General features: G+C 58.6%; 5 protein-coding genes across 6 annotated transcripts; all 5 read left to right on the top strand.

The window, feature by feature from the left end:
- Positions 1 to 4,553: 4,553 nt before the first annotated feature.
- On the top strand, positions 4,554 to 6,171 carry LOC308186214 (coiled-coil domain-containing protein 81-like; the record flags this gene model as incomplete). Its single annotated transcript, XM_080608335.1, has 5 exons — positions 4,554 to 4,671; positions 4,886 to 4,947; positions 5,231 to 5,384; positions 5,592 to 5,836; positions 6,058 to 6,171. The coding sequence occupies 5 exons, from the start codon at positions 4,554 to 4,556 to the stop codon at positions 6,145 to 6,147; spliced, it is 669 nt and encodes a 222-aa protein (XP_080464461.1). The 3' UTR covers positions 6,148 to 6,171.
- Positions 6,172 to 7,403: 1,232 nt separating this feature from the next.
- LOC308186216 (coiled-coil domain-containing protein 81-like) lies at positions 7,404 to 10,389 on the top strand. The gene is made up of 5 exons (XM_080608337.1): positions 7,404 to 7,493; positions 9,104 to 9,165; positions 9,449 to 9,602; positions 9,810 to 10,054; positions 10,276 to 10,389. Exons 1-5 carry the CDS (start codon positions 7,469 to 7,471, stop codon positions 10,363 to 10,365), a joined length of 576 nt encoding a protein of 191 aa, XP_080464463.1. The 5' UTR covers positions 7,404 to 7,468; the 3' UTR covers positions 10,366 to 10,389.
- A 1,200-nt stretch (positions 10,390 to 11,589) lies between these two features.
- On the top strand, positions 11,590 to 12,474 carry LOC308186218 (coiled-coil domain-containing protein 81-like; the record flags this gene model as incomplete). The annotated part of the gene is made up of 3 exons (XM_080608339.1): positions 11,590 to 11,711; positions 11,919 to 12,163; positions 12,385 to 12,474. Exons 1-3 carry the CDS (start codon positions 11,687 to 11,689, stop codon positions 12,472 to 12,474), a joined length of 360 nt encoding a protein of 119 aa, XP_080464465.1. The 5' UTR covers positions 11,590 to 11,686.
- Positions 12,475 to 12,989: 515 nt separating this feature from the next.
- On the top strand, positions 12,990 to 14,126 carry LOC308186217 (coiled-coil domain-containing protein 81-like; the record flags this gene model as incomplete). Its single annotated transcript, XM_080608338.1, has 3 exons — positions 12,990 to 13,107; positions 13,322 to 13,383; positions 13,667 to 14,126. The coding sequence occupies 3 exons, from the start codon at positions 12,990 to 12,992 to the stop codon at positions 13,943 to 13,945; spliced, it is 459 nt and encodes a 152-aa protein (XP_080464464.1). The 3' UTR covers positions 13,946 to 14,126.
- A 611-nt stretch (positions 14,127 to 14,737) lies between these two features.
- Positions 14,738 to 20,437, top strand: LOC308186212 (uncharacterized protein). Of its 2 annotated transcripts, XM_080608334.1 has the most exons (9): positions 14,739 to 15,193; positions 16,072 to 17,493; positions 17,754 to 17,815; positions 18,172 to 18,325; positions 18,522 to 18,778; positions 18,923 to 19,008; positions 19,185 to 19,309; positions 19,616 to 19,730; positions 19,962 to 20,437. In XM_080608334.1, exons 2-9 carry the CDS (start codon positions 17,376 to 17,378, stop codon positions 20,419 to 20,421), a joined length of 1,377 nt encoding a protein of 458 aa, XP_080464460.1. In that variant the 5' UTR covers positions 14,739 to 15,193; positions 16,072 to 17,375; the 3' UTR covers positions 20,422 to 20,437. The 2 variants fall into 2 exon arrangements, with proteins under 2 accessions (XP_080464459.1, XP_080464460.1); XM_080608333.1 differs by having other exon boundaries at positions 14,738 to 15,193; positions 16,072 to 17,815.
- Positions 20,438 to 21,381: the final 944 nt, after the last annotated feature.

Raw genomic sequence — 21,381 nt, 5'->3', positions numbered from 1 at the left:
GAAATTTCTCTGTGAAGCCAAAATGCTGAAGACAGCTGCAGGAAGGCGTTCCCACCCACGAGAGGCCACCACGCTGACAGTCCCTGTCATAACCGTACTATCGCCAGCGAGCTCGGAGGCCAGCCTCCCCGAGGCACCCACCTACAACGTCTTTAAACTACAGCCACCGAGAGGCGAGGCAGCGCAGCTGCTAAAATCGAGGCCCGAGTCTCTCCCACGGCCTGGGCAGCCTCACAAGGGGGCAGCAGCAATGCCTGCCCTTCGCCCACCAAGACCTCTTGGGTTGGAGCTCTTGCCAGCCTCCTGTCTGGATTGTCCAGAGGACGAGCGCAGGGATGAGCCCGCGAGTGACCTTCGCTGACAACGTGAAACCCGCCTGCGTGAGGCGGACCCAGATAGATTTCTGGGATGGGATGAAGCACGGACGCTTGATGCCCAAAACCACTGCCAAAGGTACGGGCAAACCCGGCACCGCAGGAGTGTGGCTGACCCACATTTGGGGCTTTCCGTGGGGAGGACCCGGCTCTGCGGTCACCACCGGGGGGTCTCTGTTTGGGGCCGGAGATGTGATGGCTTTTTTCATCTGCCACCAAAACGCGGGGCTGGGGGTGCTGGGAGGGTGGCAGCCACCAGACGCAAGCGTGACCTGGTTTTCTTTGCCTTCCAGATCGAAAAGCTGTCTGGGATGCAGTGTCTGTCTACATCCAGGAGCACCTCTTGCTTCACCAGGTGGGTTGGCACCCACGTCCCCCTTGTTCCCCTCCTCAAAAGCAGGAAACCCACCCCAAAAGTCCCCACCAAGAGACCAAGAGGTATCGCACAAGTGCGGTGTTGCTTGTGGTAGGTGGTGTGGTATCTCAGGGCTGATCCCAGTCGCTGGAAGCCCCTGGATCCCCTCAGCCTGGCTCCCAACAGCGGGAAGGGCACAGCAGGACCTGAAGCACCGTCTCTGGATGAGGCCACCTCCAGCTGATCTTTAACCTTCGGCCCTTCTGTTCTCTTCCACTTGCAGGGTGTCCGTATTCCTGCCCTTGGCTCCTTTGATGTTGTCCCCAGATGGGTCAAGCTCAGGAATGAGACAATAACTTTCCTGAAGCCTGTGTTCTACCTGGCCAGGAACCTTAGAGTTTCTCACAACCTCATGGACAACAAGGAGTACCTGCCAGGTAAGAGGGTGCATGAATCCCTTGCTGCATGGATGATCCCCTCCCTGGATCTCAGATGCTTCCCAAAAAAAAAGCAAAGCGTCCCCTGCACGGAGCAGGTCCCAAACCGAAACCTTTCTGGGTGATCACTGCAATGAGCAGCACCTGGGGAACACGCGAGGAAGGGCTGCGGGTGACCGACTCCATCCCTCTTGTTTGGTTTTCCAGGCCATAAGGAGCTGGAACCCCTCAAATTTGCTGAGGTGGCTGCAGCTACCTCCGTGTCCTGGAAGAAGGTGGAGGGCTGCATCCGAGGCACCACGTCCCTCATCTCTCACTGCCTGGGGAAGGGGGAGAACATTGCCCTCGTCCTGAGGGACCTGGGGGTGCTCCTCATCAAAGGCACAAAGGTGCAAATGAAATTCTATTATGAATTCTTGGAGATGTTGTCTGGGAAGGAGAACCTCAAAAAGGTGAGGGTTTTGTTTTCCCCACGGCCTGGGCAGCCTCACAAGGTGGCAGCAGCAACGTTTGCCCTTGGCCCAACAAGACCTCTTGGGTTGGAGCTCTTGGCCAGCCTCTTGGGGTGGCCAAGAGCTGCGGTCCTGCCGGCTCCCGCTGCCCTGGGCTCCTCCAGGACCGAGTGGAGGCCAGGCAGGGGACATTTGCCATCTGCATGCTCCTTCCACTGCAGGTCCCCCAGCTGATGGACATGGTGGTGTCCCGGCTGGAACCCGTGGCCTCCCTGACCTTCTCTGGCCGTGTCATCATCTTTCCTGAGTAAGTATGTTTGCAGCTGTGGCCGCTGCTCCGGTTCGGTAGCCTTTGCTCCTTGCACCCATGGGTGCCCAGCCATGGGGACACAGGGCAGCAACTGCTGTTGGTGTGCCCGTGCTGCGGTCATTGCTGTGAGGCAGATCTGGTGGGACAGACGAAGGAGCTCAGGCAACGTCTGCTTCCCAGAGAAATTTCTCTGTGAAGCCAAAATGCTGAAGACAGCTGCAGGAAGGCGTTCCCACCCACGAGAGGCCACCACGCTGACAGTCCCTGTCATAACCGTACTATCGCCAGCGAGCTCGGAGGCCAGCCTCCCCGAGGCACCCACCTACAACGTCTTTAAACTACAGCCACCGAGAGGCGAGGCAGCGCAGCTGCTAAAATCGAGGCCCGAGTCTCTCCCACGGCCTGGGCAGCCTCACAAGGGGGCAGCAGCAATGCCTGCCCTTCGCCCACCAAGACCTCTTGGGTTGGAGCTCTTGCCAGCCTCCTGTCTGGATTGTCCAGAGGACGAGCGCAGGGATGAGCCCGCGAGTGACCTTCGCTGACAACGTGAAACCCGCCTGCGTGAGGCGGACCCAGATAGATTTCTGGGATGGGATGAAGCACGGACGCTTGATGCCCAAAACCACTGCCAAAGGTACGGGCAAACCCGGCACCGCAGGAGTGTGGCTGACCCACATTTGGGGCTTTCCGTGGGGAGGACCCGGCTCTGCGGTCACCACCGGGGGGTCTCTGTTTGGGGCCGGAGATGTGATGGCTTTTTTCATCTGCCACCAAAACGCGGGGCTGGGGGTGCTGGGAGGGTGGCAGCCACCAGACGCAAGCGTGACCTGGTTTTCTTTGCCTTCCAGATCGAAAAGCTGTCTGGGATGCAGTGTCTGTCTACATCCAGGAGCACCTCTTGCTTCACCAGGTGGGTTGGCACCCACGTCCCCCTTGTTCCCCTCCTCAAAAGCAGGAAACCCACCCCAAAAGTCCCCACCAAGAGACCAAGAGGTATCGCACAAGTGCGGTGTTGCTTGTGGTAGGTGGTGTGGTATCTCAGGGCTGATCCCAGTCGCTGGAAGCCCCTGGATCCCCTCAGCCTGGCTCCCAACAGCGGGAAGGGCACAGCAGGACCTGAAGCACCGTCTCTGGATGAGGCCACCTCCAGCTGATCTTTAACCTTCGGCCCTTCTGTTCTCTTCCACTTGCAGGGTGTCCGTATTCCTGCCCTTGGCTCCTTTGATGTTGTCCCCAGATGGGTCAAGCTCAGGAATGAGACAATAACTTTCCTGAAGCCTGTGTTCTACCTGGCCAGGAACCTTAGAGTTTCTCACAACCTCATGGACAACAAGGAGTACCTGCCAGGTAAGAGGGTGCATGAATCCCTTGCTGCATGGATGATCCCCTCCCTGGATCTCAGATGCTTCCCAAAAAAAAAGCAAAGCGTCCCCTGCACGGAGCAGGTCCCAAACCGAAACCTTTCTGGGTGATCACTGCAATGAGCAGCACCTGGGGAACACGCGAGGAAGGGCTGCGGGTGACCGACTCCATCCCTCTTGTTTGGTTTTCCAGGCCATAAGGAGCTGGAACCCCTCAAATTTGCTGAGGTGGCTGCAGCTACCTCCGTGTCCTGGAAGAAGGTGGAGGGCTGCATCCGAGGCACCACGTCCCTCATCTCTCACTGCCTGGGGAAGGGGGAGAACATTGCCCTCGTCCTGAGGGACCTGGGGGTGCTCCTCATCAAAGGCACAAAGGTGCAAATGAAATTCTATTATGAATTCTTGGAGATGTTGTCTGGGAAGGAGAACCTCAAAAAGGTGAGGGTTTTGTTTTCCCCACGGCCTGGGCAGCCTCACAAGGTGGCAGCAGCAACGTTTGCCCTTGGCCCAACAAGACCTCTTGGGTTGGAGCTCTTGGCCAGCCTCTTGGGGTGGCCAAGAGCTGCGGTCCTGCCGGCTCCCGCTGCCCTGGGCTCCTCCAGGACCGAGTGGAGGCCAGGCAGGGGACATTTGCCATCTGCATGCTCCTTCCACTGCAGGTCCCCCAGCTGATGGACATGGTGGTGTCCCGGCTGGAACCCGTGGCCTCCCTGACCTTCTCTGGCCGTGTCATCATCTTTCCTGAGTAAGTATGTTTGCAGCTGTGGCCGCTGCTCCGGTTCGGTAGCCTTTGCTCCTTGCACCCATGGGTGCCCAGCCATGGGGACACAGGGCAGCAACTGCTGTTGGTGTGCCCGTGCTGCGGTCATTGCTGTGAGGCAGATCTGGTGGGACAGACGAAGGAGCTCAGGCAACGTCTGCTTCCCAGAGAAATTTCTCTGTGAAGCCAAAATGCTGAAGACAGCTGCAGGAAGGCGTTCCCACCCACGAGAGGCCACCACGCTGACAGTCCCTGTCATAACCGTACTATCGCCAGCGAGCTCGGAGGCCAGCCTCCCCGAGGCACCCACCTACAACGTCTTTAAACTACAGCCACCGAGAGGCGAGGCAGCGCAGCTGCTAAAATCGAGGCCCGAGTCTCTCCCACGGCCTGGGCAGCCTCACAAGGGGGCAGCAGCAATGCCTGCCCTTCGCCCACCAAGACCTCTTGGGTTGGAGCTCTTGCCAGCCTCCTGTCTGGATTGTCCAGAGGACGAGCGCAGGGATGAGCCCGCGAGTGACCTTCGCTGACAACGTGAAACCCGCCTGCGTGAGGCGGACCCAGATAGATTTCTGGGATGGGATGAAGCACGGACGCTTGATGCCCAAAACCACTGCCAAAGGTACGGGCAAACCCGGCACCGCAGGAGTGTGGCTGACCCACATTTGGGGCTTTCCGTGGGGAGGACCCGGCTCTGCGGTCACCACCGGGGGGTCTCTGTTTGGGGCCGGAGATGTGATGGCTTTTTTCATCTGCCACCAAAACGCGGGGCTGGGGGTGCTGGGAGGGTGGCAGCCACCAGACGCAAGCGTGACCTGGTTTTCTTTGCCTTCCAGATCAAAAAGCTGTCTGGGATGCAGTGTCTGTCTACATCCAGGAGCACCTCTTGCTTCACCAGGTGGGTTGGCACCCACGTCCCCCTTGTTCCCCTCCTCAAAAGCAGGAAACCCACCCCAAAAGTCCCCACCAAGAGACCAAGAGGTATCGCACAAGTGCGGTGTTGCTTGTGGTAGGTAGTGTGGTATCTCAGGGCTGATCCCAGTCGCTGGAAGCCCCTGGATCCCCTCAGCCTGGCTCCCAACAGCGGGAAGGGCACAGCAGGACCTGAAGCACCGTCTCTGGATGAGGCCACCTCCAGCTGATCTTTAACCTTCGGCCCTTCTGTTCTCTTCCACTTGCAGGGTGTCCGTATTCCTGCCCTTGGCTCCTTTGATGTTGTCCCCAGATGGGTCAAGCTCAGGAATGAGACAATAACTTTCCTGAAGCCTGTGTTCTACCTGGCCAGGAACCTTAGAGTTTCTCACAACCTCATGGACAACAAGGAGTACCTGCCAGGTAAGAGGGTGCATGAATCCCTTGCTGCATGGATGATCCCCTCCCTGGATCTCAGATGCTTCCCAAAAAAAAAGCAAAGCGTCCCCTGCACGGAGCAGGTCCCAAACCGAAACCTTTCTGGGTGATCACTGCAATGAGCAGCACCTGGGGAACACGCGAGGAAGGGCTGCGGGTGACCGACTCCATCCCTCTTGTTTGGTTTTCCAGGCCATAAGGAGCTGGAACCCCTCAAATTTGCTGAGGTGGCTGCAGCTACCTCCGTGTCCTGGAAGAAGGTGGAGGGCTGCATCCGAGGCACCACGTCCCTCATCTCTCACTGCCTGGGGAAGGGGGAGAACATTGCCCTCGTCCTGAGGGACCTGGGGGTGCTCCTCATCAAAGGCACAAAGGTGCAAATGAAATTCTATTATGAATTCTTGGAGATGTTGTCTGGGAAGGAGAACCTCAAAAAGGTGAGGGTTTTGTTTTCCCCACGGCCTGGGCAGCCTCACAAGGTGGCAGCAGCAACGTTTGCCCTTGGCCCAACAAGACCTCTTGGGTTGGAGCTCTTGGCCAGCCTCTTGGGGTGGCCAAGAGCTGCGGTCCTGCCGGCTCCCGCTGCCCTGGGCTCCTCCAGGACCGAGTGGAGGCCAGGCAGGGGACATTTGCCATCTGCATGCTCCTTCCACTGCAGGTCCCCCAGCTGATGGACATGGTGGTGTCCCGGCTGGAACCCGTGGCCTCCCTGACCTTCTCTGGCCGTGTCATCATCTTTCCTGAGTAAGTATGTTTGCAGCTGTGGCCGCTGCTCCGGTTCGGTAGCCTTTGCTCCTTGCACCCATGGGTGCCCAGCCATGGGGACACAGGGCAGCAACTGCTGTTGGTGTGCCCGTGCTGCGGTCATTGCTGTGAGGCAGATCTGGTGGGACAGACGAAGGAGCTCAGGCAACGTCTGCTTCCCAGAGAAATTTCTCTGTGAAGCCAAAATGCTGAAGACAGCTGCAGGAAGGCGTTCCCACCCACGAGAGGCCACCACGCTGACAGTCCCTGTCATAACCGTACTATCGCCAGCGAGCTCGGAGGCCAGCCTCCCCGAGGCACCCACCTACAACGTCTTTAAACTACAGCCACCGAGAGGCGAGGCAGCGCAGCTGCTAAAATCGAGGCCCGAGTCTCTCCCACGGCCTGGGCAGCCTCACAAGGGGGCAGCAGCAATGCCTGCCCTTCGCCCACCAAGACCTCTTGGGTTGGAGCTCTTGCCAGCCTCCTGTCTGGATTGTCCAGAGGACGAGCGCAGGGATGAGCCCGCGAGTGACCTTCGCTGACAACGTGAAACCCGCCTGCGTGAGGCGGACCCAGATAGATTTCTGGGATGGGATGAAGCACGGACGCTTGATGCCCAAAACCACTGCCAAAGGTACGGGCAAACCCGGCACCGCAGGAGTGTGGCTGACCCACATTTGGGGCTTTCCGTGGGGAGGACCCGGCTCTGCGGTCACCACCGGGGGGTCTCTGTTTGGGGCCGGAGATGTGATGGCTTTTTTCATCTGCCACCAAAACGCGGGGCTGGGGGTGCTGGGAGGGTGGCAGCCACCAGACGCAAGCGTGACCTGGTTTTCTTTGCCTTCCAGATCGAAAAGCTGTCTGGGATGCAGTGTCTGTCTACATCCAGGAGCACCTCTTGCTTCACCAGGTGGGTTGGCACCCACGTCCCCCTTGTTCCCCTCCTCAAAAGCAGGAAACCCACCCCAAAAGTCCCCACCAAGAGACCAAGAGGTATCGCACAAGTGCGGTGTTGCTTGTGGTAGGTGGTGTGGTATCTCAGGGCTGATCCCAGTCGCTGGAAGCCCCTGGATCCCCTCAGCCTGGCTCCCAACAGCGGGAAGGGCACAGCAGGACCTGAAGCACCGTCTCTGGATGAGGCCACCTCCAGCTGATCTTTAACCTTCGGCCCTTCTGTTCTCTTCCACTTGCAGGGTGTCCGTATTCCTGCCCTTGGCTCCTTTGATGTTGTCCCCAGATGGGTCAAGCTCAGGAATGAGACAATAACTTTCCTGAAGCCTGTGTTCTACCTGGCCAGGAACCTTAGAGTTTCTCACAACCTCATGGACAACAAGGAGTACCTGCCAGGTAAGAGGGTGCATGAATCCCTTGCTGCATGGATGATCCCCTCCCTGGATCTCAGATGCTTCCCAAAAAAAAAGCAAAGCGTCCCCTGCACGGAGCAGGTCCCAAACCGAAACCTTTCTGGGTGATCACTGCAATGAGCAGCACCTGGGGAACACGCGAGGAAGGGCTGCGGGTGACCGACTCCATCCCTCTTGTTTGGTTTTCCAGGCCATAAGGAGCTGGAACCCCTCAAATTTGCTGAGGTGGCTGCAGCTACCTCCGTGTCCTGGAAGAAGGTGGAGGGCTGCATCCGAGGCACCACGTCCCTCATCTCTCACTGCCTGGGGAAGGGGGAGAACATTGCCCTCGTCCTGAGGGACCTGGGGGTGCTCCTCATCAAAGGCACAAAGGTGCAAATGAAATTCTATTATGAATTCTTGGAGATGTTGTCTGGGAAGGAGAACCTCAAAAAGGTGAGGGTTTTGTTTTCCCCACGGCCTGGGCAGCCTCACAAGGTGGCAGCAGCAACGTTTGCCCTTGGCCCAACAAGACCTCTTGGGTTGGAGCTCTTGGCCAGCCTCTTGGGGTGGCCAAGAGCTGCGGTCCTGCCGGCTCCCGCTGCCCTGGGCTCCTCCAGGACCGAGTGGAGGCCAGGCAGGGGACATTTGCCATCTGCATGCTCCTTCCACTGCAGGTCCCCCAGCTGATGGACATGGTGGTGTCCCGGCTGGAACCCGTGGCCTCCCTGACCTTCTCTGGCCGTGTCATCATCTTTCCTGAGTAAGTATGTTTGCAGCTGTGGCCGCTGCTCCGGTTCGGTAGCCTTTGCTCCTTGCACCCATGGGTGCCCAGCCATGGGGACACAGGGCAGCAACTGCTGTTGGTGTGCCCGTGCTGCGGTCATTGCTGTGAGGCAGATCTGGTGGGACAGACGAAGGAGCTCAGGCAACGTCTGCTTCCCAGAGAAATTTCTCTGTGAAGCCAAAATGCTGAAGACAGCTGCAGGAAGGCGTTCCCACCCACGAGAGGCCACCACGCTGACAGTCCCTGTCATAACCGTACTATCGCCAGCGAGCTCGGAGGCCAGCCTCCCCGAGGCACCCACCTACAACGTCTTTAAACTACAGCCACCGAGAGGCGAGGCAGCGCAGCTGCTAAAATCGAGGCCCGAGTCTCTCCCACGGCCTGGGCAGCCTCACAAGGGGGCAGCAGCAATGCCTGCCCTTCGCCCACCAAGACCTCTTGGGTTGGAGCTCTTGCCAGCCTCCTGTCTGGATTGTCCAGAGGACGAGCGCAGGGATGAGCCCGCGAGTGACCTTCGCTGACAACGTGAAACCCGCCTGCGTGAGGCGGACCCAGATAGATTTCTGGGATGGGATGAAGCACGGACGCTTGATGCCCAAAACCACTGCCAAAGGTACGGGCAAACCCGGCACCGCAGGAGTGTGGCTGACCCACATTTGGGGCTTTCCGTGGGGAGGACCCGGCTCTGCGGTCACCACCGGGGGGTCTCTGTTTGGGGCCGGAGATGTGATGGCTTTTTTCATCTGCCACCAAAACGCGGGGCTGGGGGTGCTGGGAGGGTGGCAGCCACCAGACGCAAGCGTGACCTGGTTTTCTTTGCCTTCCAGATCGAAAAGCTGTCTGGGATGCAGTGTCTGTCTACATCCAGGAGCACCTCTTGCTTCACCAGGTGGGTTGGCACCCACGTCCCCCTTGTTCCCCTCCTCAAAAGCAGGAAACCCACCCCAAAAGTCCCCACCAAGAGACCAAGAGGTATCGCACAAGTGCGGTGTTGCTTGTGGTAGGTGGTGTGGTATCTCAGGGCTGATCCCAGTCGCTGGAAGCCCCTGGATCCCCTCAGCCTGGCTCCCAACAGCGGGAAGGGCACAGCAGGACCTGAAGCACCGTCTCTGGATGAGGCCACCTCCAGCTGATCTTTAACCTTCGGCCCTTCTGTTCTCTTCCACTTGCAGGGTGTCCGTATTCCTGCCCTTGGCTCCTTTGATGTTGTCCCCAGATGGGTCAAGCTCAGGAATGAGACAATAACTTTCCTGAAGCCTGTGTTCTACCTGGCCAGGAACCTTAGAGTTTCTCACAACCTCATGGACAACAAGGAGTACCTGCCAGGTAAGAGGGTGCATGAATCCCTTGCTGCATGGATGATCCCCTCCCTGGATCTCAGATGCTTCCCAAAAAAAAAGCAAAGCGTCCCCTGCACGGAGCAGGTCCCAAACCGAAACCTTTCTGGGTGATCACTGCAATGAGCAGCACCTGGGGAACACGCGAGGAAGGGCTGCGGGTGACCGACTCCATCCCTCTTGTTTGGTTTTCCAGGCCATAAGGAGCTGGAACCCCTCAAATTTGCTGAGGTGGCTGCAGCTACCTCCGTGTCCTGGAAGAAGGTGGAGGGCTGCATCCGAGGCACCACGTCCCTCATCTCTCACTGCCTGGGGAAGGGGGAGAACATTGCCCTCGTCCTGAGGGACCTGGGGGTGCTCCTCATCAAAGGCACAAAGGTGCAAATGAAATTCTATTATGAATTCTTGGAGATGTTGTCTGGGAAGGAGAACCTCAAAAAGGTGAGGGTTTTGTTTTCCCCACGGCCTGGGCAGCCTCACAAGGTGGCAGCAGCAACGTTTGCCCTTGGCCCAACAAGACCTCTTGGGTTGGAGCTCTTGGCCAGCCTCTTGGGGTGGCCAAGAGCTGCGGTCCTGCCGGCTCCCGCTGCCCTGGGCTCCTCCAGGACCGAGTGGAGGCCAGGCAGGGGACATTTGCCATCTGCATGCTCCTTCCACTGCAGGTCCCCCAGCTGATGGACATGGTGGTGTCCCGGCTGGAACCCGTGGCCTCCCTGACCTTCTCTGGCCGTGTCATCATCTTTCCTGAGTAAGTATGTTTGCAGCTGTGGCCGCTGCTCCGGTTCGGTAGCCTTTGCTCCTTGCACCCATGGGTGCCCAGCCATGGGGACACAGGGCAGCAACTGCTGTTGGTGTGCCCGTGCTGCGGTCATTGCTGTGAGGCAGATCTGGTGGGACAGACGAAGGAGCTCAGGCAACGTCTGCTTCCCAGAGAAATTTCTCTGTGAAGCCAAAATGCTGAAGACAGCTGCAGGAAGGCGTTCCCACCCACGAGAGGCCACCACGCTGACAGTCCCTGTCATAACCGTACTATCGCCAGCGAGCTCGGAGGCCAGCCTCCCCGAGGCACCCACCTACAACGTCTTTAAACTACAGCCACCGAGAGGCGAGGCAGCGCAGCTGCTAAAATCGAGGCCCGAGTCTCTCCCACGGCCTGGGCAGCCTCACAAGGGGGCAGCAGCAATGCCTGCCCTTCGCCCACCAAGACCTCTTGGGTTGGAGCTCTTGCCAGCCTCCTGTCTGGATTGTCCAGAGGACGAGCGCAGGGATGAGCCCGCGAGTGACCTTCGCTGACAACGTGAAACCCGCCTGCGTGAGGCGGACCCAGATAGATTTCTGGGATGGGATGAAGCACGGACGCTTGATGCCCAAAACCACTGCCAAAGGTACGGGCAAACCCGGCACCGCAGGAGTGTGGCTGACCCACATTTGGGGCTTTCCGTGGGGAGGACCCGGCTCTGCGGTCACCACCGGGGGGTCTCTGTTTGGGGCCGGAGATGTGATGGCTTTTTTCATCTGCCACCAAAACGCGGGGCTGGGGGTGCTGGGAGGGTGGCAGCCACCAGACGCAAGCGTGACCTGGTTTTCTTTGCCTTCCAGATCGAAAAGCTGTCTGGGATGCAGTGTCTGTCTACATCCAGGAGCACCTCTTGCTTCACCAGGTGGGTTGGCACCCACGTCCCCCTTGTTCCCCTCCTCAAAAGCAGGAAACCCACCCCAAAAGTCCCCACCAAGAGACCAAGAGGTATCGCACAAGTGCGGTGTTGCTTGTGGTAGGTGGTGTGGTATCTCAGGGCTGATCCCAGTCGCTGGAAGCCCCTGGATCCCCTCAGCCTGGCTCCCAACAGCGGGAAGGGCACAGCAGGACCTGAAGCACCGTCTCTGGATGAGGCCACCTCCAGCTGATCTTTAACCTTCGGCCCTTCTGTTCTCTTCCACTTGCAGGGTGTCCGTATTCCTGCCCTTGGCTCCTTTGATGTTGTCCCCAGATGGGTCAAGCTCAGGAATGAGACAATAACTTTCCTGAAGCCTGTGTTCTACCTGGCCAGGAACCTTAGAGTTTCTCACAACCTCATGGACAACAAGGAGTACCTGCCAGGTAAGAGGGTGCATGAATCCCTTGCTGCATGGATGATCCCCTCCCTGGATCTCAGATGCTTCCCAAAAAAAAAGCAAAGCGTCCCCTGCACGGAGCAGGTCCCAAACCGAAACCTTTCTGGGTGATCACTGCAATGAGCAGCACCTGGGGAACACGCGAGGAAGGGCCGCGGGTGACCGACTCCATCCCTCTTGTTTGGTTTTCCAGGCCATAAGGAGCTGGAACCCCTCAAATTTGCTGAGGTGGCTGCAGCTACCTCCGTGTCCTGGAAGAAGGTGGAGGGCTGCATCCGAGGCACCACGTCCCTCATCTCTCACTGCCTGGGGAAGGGGGAGAACATTGCCCTCGTCCTGAGGGACCTGGGGGTGCTCCTCATCAAAGGCACAAAGGTGCAAATGAAATTCTATTATGAATTCTTGGAGATGTTGTCTGGGAAGGAGAACCTCAAAAAGGTGAGGGTTTTGTTTTCCCCACGGCCTGGGCAGCCTCACAAGGTGGCAGCAGCAACGTTTGCCCTTGGCCCAACAAGACCTCTTGGGTTGGAGCTCTTGGCCAGCCTCTTGGGGTGGCCAAGAGCTGCGGTCCTGCCGGCTCCCGCTGCCCTGGGCTCCTCCAGGACCGAGTGGAGGCCAGGCAGGGGACATTTGCCATCTGCATGCTCCTTCCACTGCAGGTCCCCCAGCTGATGGACATGGTGGTGTCCCGGCTGGAACCCGTGGCCTCCCTGACCTTCTCTGGCCGTGTCATCATCTTTCCTGAGTAAGTATGTTTGCAGCTGTGGCCGCTGCTCCGGTTCGGTAGCCTTTGCTCCTTGCACCCATGGGTGCCCAGCCATGGGGACACAGGGCAGCAACTGCTGTTGGTGTGCCCGTGCTGCGGTCATTGCTGTGAGGCAGATCTGGTGGGACAGACGAAGGAGCTCAGGCAACGTCTGCTTCCCAGAGAAATTTCTCTGTGAAGCCAAAATGCTGAAGACAGCTGCAGGAAGGCGTTCCCACCCACGAGAGGCCACCACGCTGACAGTCCCTGTCATAACCGTACTATCGCCAGCGAGCTCGGAGGCCAGCCTCCCCGAGGCACCCACCTACAACGTCTTTAAACTACAGCCACCGAGAGGCGAGGCAGCGCAGCTGCTAAAATCGAGGCCCGAGTCTCTCCCACGGCCTGGGCAGCCTCACAAGGGGGCAGCAGCAATGCCTGCCCTTCGCCCACCAAGACCTCTTGGGTTGGAGCTCTTGCCAGCCTCCTGTCTGGATTGTCCAGAGGACGAGCGCAGGGATGAGCCCGCGAGTGACCTTCGCTGACAACGTGAAACCCGCCTGCGTGAGGCGGACCCAGATAGATTTCTGGGATGGGATGAAGCACGGACGCTTGATGCCCAAAACCACTGCCAAAGGTACGGGCAAACCCGGCACCGCAGGAGTGTGGCTGACCCACATTTGGGGCTTTCCGTGGGGAGGACCCGGCTCTGCGGTCACCACCGGGGGGTCTCTGTTTGGGGCCGGAGATGTGATGGCTTTTTTCATCTGCCACCAAAACGCGGGGCTGGGGGTGCTGGGAGGGTGGCAGCCACCAGACGCAAGCGTGACCTGGTTTTCTTTGCCTTCCAGATCAAAAAGCTGTCTGGGATGCAGTGTCTGTCTACATCCAGGAGCACCTCTTGCTTCACCAGGTGGGTTGGCACCCACGTCCCCCTTGTTCCCCTCCTCAAAAGCAGGAAACCCACCCCAAAAGTCCCCACCAAGAGACCAAGAGGTATCGCACAAGTGCGGTGTTGCTTGTGGTAGGTGGTGTGGTATCTCAGGGCTGATCCCAGTCGCTGGAAGCCCCTGGATCCCCTCAGCCTGGCTCCCAACAGCGGGAAGGGCACAGCAGGACCTGAAGCACCGTCTCTGGATGAGGCCACCTCCAGCTGATCTTTAACCTTCGGCCCTTCTGTTCTCTTCCACTTGCAGGGTGTCCGTATTCCTGCCCTTGGCTCCTTTGATGTTGTCCCCAGATGGGTCAAGCTCAGGAATGAGACAATAACTTTCCTGAAGCCTGTGTTCTACCTGGCCAGGAACCTTAGAGTTTCTCACAACCTCATGGACAACAAGGAGTACCTGCCAGGTAAGAGGGTGCATGAATCCCTTGCTGCATGGATGATCCCCTCCCTGGATCTCAGATGCTTCCCAAAAAAAAAGCAAAGCGTCCCCTGCACGGAGCAGGTCCCAAACCGAAACCTTTCTGGGTGATCACTGCAATGAGCAGCACCTGGGGAACACGCGAGGAAGGGCTGCGGGTGACCGACTCCATCCCTCTTGTTTGGTTTTCCAGGCCATAAGGAGCTGGAACCCCTCAAATTTGCTGAGGTGGCTGCAGCTACCTCCGTGTCCTGGAAGAAGGTGGAGGGCTGCATCCGAGGCACCACGTCCCTCATCTCTCACTGCCTGGGGAAGGGGGAGAACATTGCCCTCGTCCTGAGGGACCTGGGGGTGCTCCTCATCAAAGGCACAAAGGTGCAAATGAAATTCTATTATGAATTCTTGGAGATGTTGTCTGGGAAGGAGAACCTCAAAAAGGTGAGGGTTTTGTTTTCCCCACGGCCTGGGCAGCCTCACAAGGTGGCAGCAGCAACGTTTGCCCTTGGCCCAACAAGACCTCTTGGGTTGGAGCTCTTGGCCAGCCTCTTGGGGTGGCCAAGAGCTGCGGTCCTGCCGGCTCCCGCTGCCCTGGGCTCCTCCAGGACCGAGTGGAGGCCAGGCAGGGGACATTTGCCATCTGCATGCTCCTTCCACTGCAGGTCCCCCAGCTGATGGACATGGTGGTGTCCCGGCTGGAACCCGTGGCCTCCCTGACCTTCTCTGGCCGTGTCATCATCTTTCCTGAGTAAGTATGTTTGCAGCTGTGGCCGCTGCTCCGGTTCGGTAGCCTTTGCTCCTTGCACCCATGGGTGCCCAGCCATGGGGACACAGGGCAGCAACTGCTGTTGGTGTGCCCGTGCTGCGGTCATTGCTGTGAGGCAGATCTGGTGGGACAGACGAAGGAGCTCAGGCAACGTCTGCTTCCCAGAGAAATTTCTCTGTGAAGCCAAAATGCTGAAGACAGCTGCAGGAAGGCGTTCCCACCCACGAGAGGCCACCACGCTGACAGTCCCTGTCATAACCGTACTATCGCCAGCGAGCTCGGAGGCCAGCCTCCCCGAGGCACCCACCTACAACGTCTTTAAACTACAGCCACCGAGAGGCGAGGCAGCGCAGCTGCTAAAATCGAGGCCCGAGTCTTTCTGGTCGCTGATGAAAGAACCTCAGAAGAAGGTGCTGTCAGCACACAGCACAAAGAGCCCCCAGCCGCTGCCACCGCTGTGCGAAGCGCCCGTGTCACTGCAGCCCCATCCACCAAAGGGCAGACCAGGGATCACCAGGACGGAGAGGCCCTGGCCACACTGATCAGGGCTTGCAGTGCCCTGAGGAGAGATCGTTCCTCTGGAGGTGGCCGGACAGGTATGGGATTCGAAGAACCATAGGAGCATTTAGGTTGGAAAAGACCTCTGACTGTTGATCAAGTGTTGATCGGAGTTGATCAAGTCCAACCGTGAACCTAGCACTGCCAAGTCTGCCACTAAACGATGTCTGTAAGCAGCAGATCCCCACATCTTTTGAATACCTCCAGTGATGGCGACTCAGCAACATCCCCGGGCCCCTGTTCCAATGCCCTACAAGGCTTTCAGTGAAGAAATGTTTCCTAATATCCAACCTTAACCTCCCCTGGTGCAACTTGAGGCCATTTCCTTGGCCTGTTGCTTGTTGTGTGGGAGAAGAGACCGATCCCTACCCTGCTCCAACCTCCTTTGAGGCGGTGGCAGGGAGAAGCTGTAGGTTCACATTTGAGTCACTGCTGGGTGCTGTCTCCTTGTAGGAAGGCAGAGTTTTGGGGGCAGTGGGGGCTGTTGGGAGCCCCCTCGGTGCTGGTCGATGGAATGGCTGCGTTCCCTGCAGCCGTTAGACACAAGTCCCTCCTTTTGCAGTGCTGTCCTCCCTTCTGCTGACACGCAGACACACCAGGCCACGTCTCCTGTCAGCGCGGGGAAGGCCTAACAAAGCAGGAGGCTGCTCGCGGCCAGAGGGGAGAGGGTTTGTCTGCAGCTGGGTGCTGCTTTGGAGGCGTGTTGGGAAGAGAAGGGCTTTTTGGGTGGGCCTGGCAGAGCTTAGGAGCAAAACCCTGCTGCTGGCCGGGGTCTGGTGAAGGGGTAAAGAGAGGGAGGGAAATGGCGGCCCTGCCCTCGCTGTTGTGGCCTGAAGCCATGCCCGGGGTCTGCGTGGGGGCAAAGAGCTCCAAAAAGTGGCAGTGCTGACTCAGAGGCGTTTCTCTTGTTTTCCAGAGATCCATCAGTCTTTGGACCACAAGGAGCGAGATGGAGGAAAACATGAGGAATGTTTTGTGAAAGATGGCTGAGTTCTCATTTGTTCACAATGCGGTCTCACCGGTATCAGCATGAAGCTTTCCATCTGGGCTGTGGCTCTGCAATCGGCCCAAGCCGTGCTGGAAGCGGGGCCATGTCAGGGACATTCCCCTGGGACATTTTTGCTCTGCGGGATCTTTTTCATGGCCTCTCCGGGAAGGAACCCCCCTTGTTGGCAGCGGCAGACGGGGAGCAGAGACCGCCTGAGCTTCCACCCTAAGGGAGAAGGGAAGGCAGGCGAGCAAGGCAGAGCCGAGCTGAGCTGGGCCAGGGTTTCCCCTCCAGCCTGGAGGAGTTCCAGGTGCTGGTTCTTCCTCCATTTCCCCTCCTCAGGCCGTGTCCCGGCGGCCATGCCGGGGGACTCCATCTCCCAGCGAGCCGCAGGGCCGTGAGCAGGGGCACTGGTGCTGAGGGCGCCGCCCAGCCGCCATGCGGGGGGCCTGCAGAAACAGGGGAGCCTTTTGGCTCCAGTGACCGGCCTCCAGCTGGATTTAACCCCATTCACCGCGACTCTTTGGGCCCAGTTTTTAACCCAACGAAGCGTACACCCGTCCAGGCCTCGAGCAGCCATTTTCTCCAGGAGAATGCTGTGGGAAATGGGGTCAAAAGCCCTACTGAAGGCTAGGTATTTCCTAGCAGACATCTGGTGAGTTCAAGCCCCCCAGACCTCAGCGGTTTCACTGTGATAGAAGTAGCTCCGTATGCACGGCACCAGACCACTGAGCTGGCTGCGGTATTCGTGCTCATCCCAAAACCAGTCCTACCCATCACACAGCAACCCCACGTCAAGTGAGGTGGCCCAAAACAGAGAGGTATGGCAGTGTTATTGTGCCCGTAGCTATGATAATTACTCCTTGACCAGCTTAAACAATGCACGTGGAGATCCACAGAAGGACAAAGCCACCCAAAGCGCACTTCTCCACCCACCATCGCACCCTTTTGTATTAACAGGACGCGTCTTTAAGTCGTCAGAGTTTATCTGAGAAAGATCCAGGGGCCTTGAAACATCTTGAACCACAATCACAAAACACCTGGTATGGACTGGGGTGTGCCGGTGCCTTACGACCCAAGTCTCCCTGGTCAGCCGGCCGCTGGTGGCCGTGTCACAGCAGAGCGGTGGCCGTGTCACAGTGGCTCTGTGACACGGCCTGGCTGGCTGGGGTATAAAAGGGGACGTGGGCGCCTGTCCTGCACTCTGGATTGTTCAGAGGACGAGTGCAGAGATGAGCATGAACGCGACCTCTGCCAAGGCGAGGAAATCCTCCTGCATGAAGTCGACCCGGATAGCACTCTGGGACAGCATGCAGCGCAGGTGCCTGATGCCCAACGTCACCGCCAAAGGTACAGGCACCCCCAGCACCGCGGGAGTGTCGTCGTGAACCACATCTGGGGCTTTCCTTGGGCGAGACCCAGTGCTGGAGCCATCCCGGGGTGTCTCCGTTGGGGCTTTTCATCTGCCACCGAACCCCGGGTCTGGGGGTGCTGGAGCTGTGGGACCACCAGACCCAGCATGACCAGGCACCAAACCCCGGGTCTGGGGGTGCTGCTGGAGGTGTGGGGCCACCAGACACCCTGTGACCAGGTTTTCCTTTGCCTTCCAGAGCAAACAGACGTCTGGAATACGGTGGCCGGCTACGTGCTGCAGCAGCTCCTGCAATGCAAGGTGGGTCGGCGCCGCGTCCAACTTCTCTGCTTGGAGAAGTGTGGAGTCCCCACAGCCCGGGGCCGCAGACTGCAGCGACTCTTCCCCTCCCCGGAAAGTTGGAAACTCACCCCAAAAGTCCCCACCGAGGGACTGACAGGCACCACACAAGCGCGGTATCACTTGTGGTAGGTGCTGTCATTTCTCAGGGCTGATCCCAGCCATTGGAAGCCCCTGGGTCCCCTCAAGCTTCTTCTGCCTTGGCTCCAGCAGAGCATTTTCAGAAGGGCAAGGGGAGGGAGAGGACTGGGATGGGGCCACCTCCAGCTCTTCCTCCAGCCGGTCCTCACCCTTCGGCCCTTCTCTTCCACGCGCAGGGCGTCCGAATTCCCACTCTCGGCTCCTTCGACATAATCCAGAAACGGATCCAAGCTGGGGACACGGCTGTGATTTTGCAGTGGCCGGTGTTTCACCTGGCCACCAACCTGATAAACACGCACCACCTCGTGGATAGCAAGGGCAGCCTGCCAGGTAAGGCGGTGGATGAAACCTTGCTGGCTGCACGGCCGGGGCACACGGGGCATCGCCTCCGTACTCAAAAGCCGGGTCCATGGAGCCAGCCCAAAGCTGGGGCAATCTGGGTGATGGCTGCAATGAGCAGCGCGTGGGGAAGATGCGTGAAGGGCCGCTGGGTGACCGACACCATCCCCTCCGTGTGATTTTCCAGCTCATAAGAAGCTGGAGCCCCTGAGACGTGCCAAGGTGGCGGCGGACGCCTGCGTGTCCTGGCAGAAGGCCGAGAGCTGCATCCGAGGCACCATGTCCCTCATCTCCCAGTGCCTGCGGGAGGGGGAGAACATCGCCCTCGTCCTGAGGGACGTGGGGGTGCTCCTCATCGAAGGCACCGGGGTGGAGATGAAGTTCTACTATGACTTCCTCGAGATGCTGTGTGGGAAGGAGGACCTTCAGAACGCTGTTTTGAAGGTGAGGGCTTTCTTTTGGTCCGGGCAATCCAAAGGTGGTGTCTGAATGGCTCGGGCCAGGCCAAAGTGACAGTCCTGCCCGCTCTGGGGTCTTGGGATCCCCACCACCAGGGATGTCCTCACACCTCCGTGCTCCCCCCTGCAGGTCCCGCAGCTGATGGACACCGTGGTGTCCCGGCTGGCAGTCGTGGCCTCCCTGACGTCCTCTGGCCGCGTCGTCATCTTTCCCGAGTGAGTATGTTTGCCGACTTGGCTGCTCGATGCAGCTGCTCAGCTCCAGTTCGGTGCTGTTTGGCCAAAAACGGCCTCCATGGAATGTGAAAACGTGCCCATGAGTAGGCGATGATGGAGAGCAGAAAGGGCTGCTGGTGCTGAAGGGCACACCAGGGTCTTCTCCTTGCGTGCAGGTTCGACGTGGAGTTGCTGCCCAAATCATCATCCAGGAAACCCACCAAGGCCTCAGGAAAACTCCCCGGGGAGGAGAAGAAAAAGAAAGACGGGGTCTTGCCACCTCTCAGCCAAGGCAAGAAAGGTAAAGCCGCGGCCGGCTCCTTCCCGTGGCACGGGCAGCCAAATTCTGCGACCCAGTGGGCTCATGTCCTGGTGAGGGTGCTCCAATGCCCCAGCTTGACCCAAAGCTTCTGCCCGCCAGCTGGGCACAGCCTTTTGTCCTGATATCTTGGTGGCTTCCCCAAAACCGAGCCCTGGGATGGGAAGTGGCCAAGGTGCCTGTGCGTGGGTAGGGCAGGAGGATGGGGATCCGAGACCCCGTGCACCCCCCTGGGAACGATGTCAGCAGCAGCAGCACCCCACTTCTGACCACATCCGTCCTTTCCAGCCTCAGCGGGATTGCTCGACCTGCCTTTCACTGTGCGCTCGAGTATCCCCAAATACGAGATCCCACGGCTGAAGGAAACAAAAGCAGCGGAGAACGGGAAGAAGTCTGGGATCAGGTGAGGCCGGAGGCTCACAGCCGGAGCTCTACGCGGTTGTTTTCTTCCCAGCGGGGAGCCCCTCGCCCAGCCCCAAACACTCCGGGCTGGGGCTGCCCCGCAGTGCTGAAGGCAGCACCCGGAGGGGTGGGATGGGGCCAGTGCCGTGCAAGCAGGCGCACGTCTTGTGGGTGCAGGATGCGGCCCCAACGCCATCGTGTGCTCAGGCAGATTTTTTTGATGTGTTTTCAGCCAGCTGCCAGTGATCCCGGGGCTGCCTCCTGCCAAAAACCAGCCTTTGGCCAGCCAAGGCAAGCGCAAACTCACAACCAGAAGCGAAACACCAGGGACGAGCCAAGCGCAGGCAGCGACACCTCAGGGGGTCACAGGAGAGGAGCGAGGAGTGGAGCAAGTCCTCCGTGGTGGTGGACTGCCAACAATTCCAACAAAGACAAGCTACAGGAAGCTGTCTCACCCTTTGAGACCCCTGACTGTGAAGAAAGTCCCCCAAATCATCATATCATCACCATCGAGCTCCGAGGAGAGCCTGCCCCTGAGGCCCCACTATAACACCTCCCTGCTGATGCCCACCCTGGACAGTACATCCAGGACAATGGTACCCGAACCATCCAGAGCAAGGCGCCTGGGGCCGCAGAGGCCCCATGCACAGTCTGAGATCCCGGAGCTTTGGAAGCGTCACCTCAAAAAGTAAAAGCGAAAACGATTGGTGTGTGTGTCCTTGTCGGGTGCTGTCTCCTTGTAGGCAGGCAGAGTTACTGGTGGAGGTTAAACGAAGGGATGTGCACCTCCACGCACGCTCTTCCTCTTATGGAGGACGTCATGTCCAGACGCTCTGAACACAGGGGCAGCTTTCAGCAGAAATCACTGGTCAGGGCCCAAACCATTCTCTTTAGGTCACAAAACCCTATATTCAGGGCCCCAAACCCTCTCTTGAGGGCCCAAACCCTTCTCTTGAGGGCACGAACCCGTCTCTTCAGGGCCTAAACCCTTCTCTTTAGGGTCCAAACCCTTCTTTTGAGGGCCCAAACCCTTTTCTTTAGGGCCCAAACCCTTCTTTTGAGGGCCCAAACCCTTCTTTTCAGGGCCCAAACCCCTTTCTTTAGGGACCAAAACCCTTCTCTTTAGGGACCAAAACTCTCTCTTTAGGGACCAAACCCCTCTCTTTAGGGTCCAAACCCCTCTCTTGAGGGCCCAAACTCCTCTCTTGAGGGCCCAAACTCCTCTCTTTAGGGTCCAAACCCCTCTCTTGAGGGCCCAAACCCCTCACTTTAGTAACCAAACCCCTCTCTTTAGGTCCCAAACCCCTCTCTATAGGGCCCAAACCCTTCTCTTTAGGGGCTAGGCCCTCTCTTAAGGCCCCAAACCACTATCTTCAGGCACCAAAACCCCCTCTTTAGGCCCGAAACCGCTCTCTTTAGGGCCCAAACCCCTTTCTGTAGGGCCCAAACCCATTTCTTCAGGCCCCAAACCCCTTTCTTTAGGACCCAAACCCTTCACTTTAGGGCCCAAATCCCTCTCTTTAGGGCCCCAAACCCCCTCTTTAGGGCCCAAACCCCTCTCTTTAGAGCCCAACCCCCCCACTTAAGGACCCAAACCCCTCACTTCAGGGCCCAAACACTTCTCTTTGGGGCCCAAACCCCTCTCTTTACGG

Source organism: Anser brachyrhynchus (genome assembly GCF_964034855.1).
Source record: "Anser brachyrhynchus genome assembly, contig: SCAFFOLD_173, whole genome shotgun sequence".
Taxonomy (NCBI): Eukaryota; Metazoa; Chordata; class Aves; order Anseriformes; family Anatidae; genus Anser; species Anser brachyrhynchus.
Note: the sequence above shows the minus strand (reverse complement) of the source record. Positions and strands in the feature narration are given on the sequence as shown.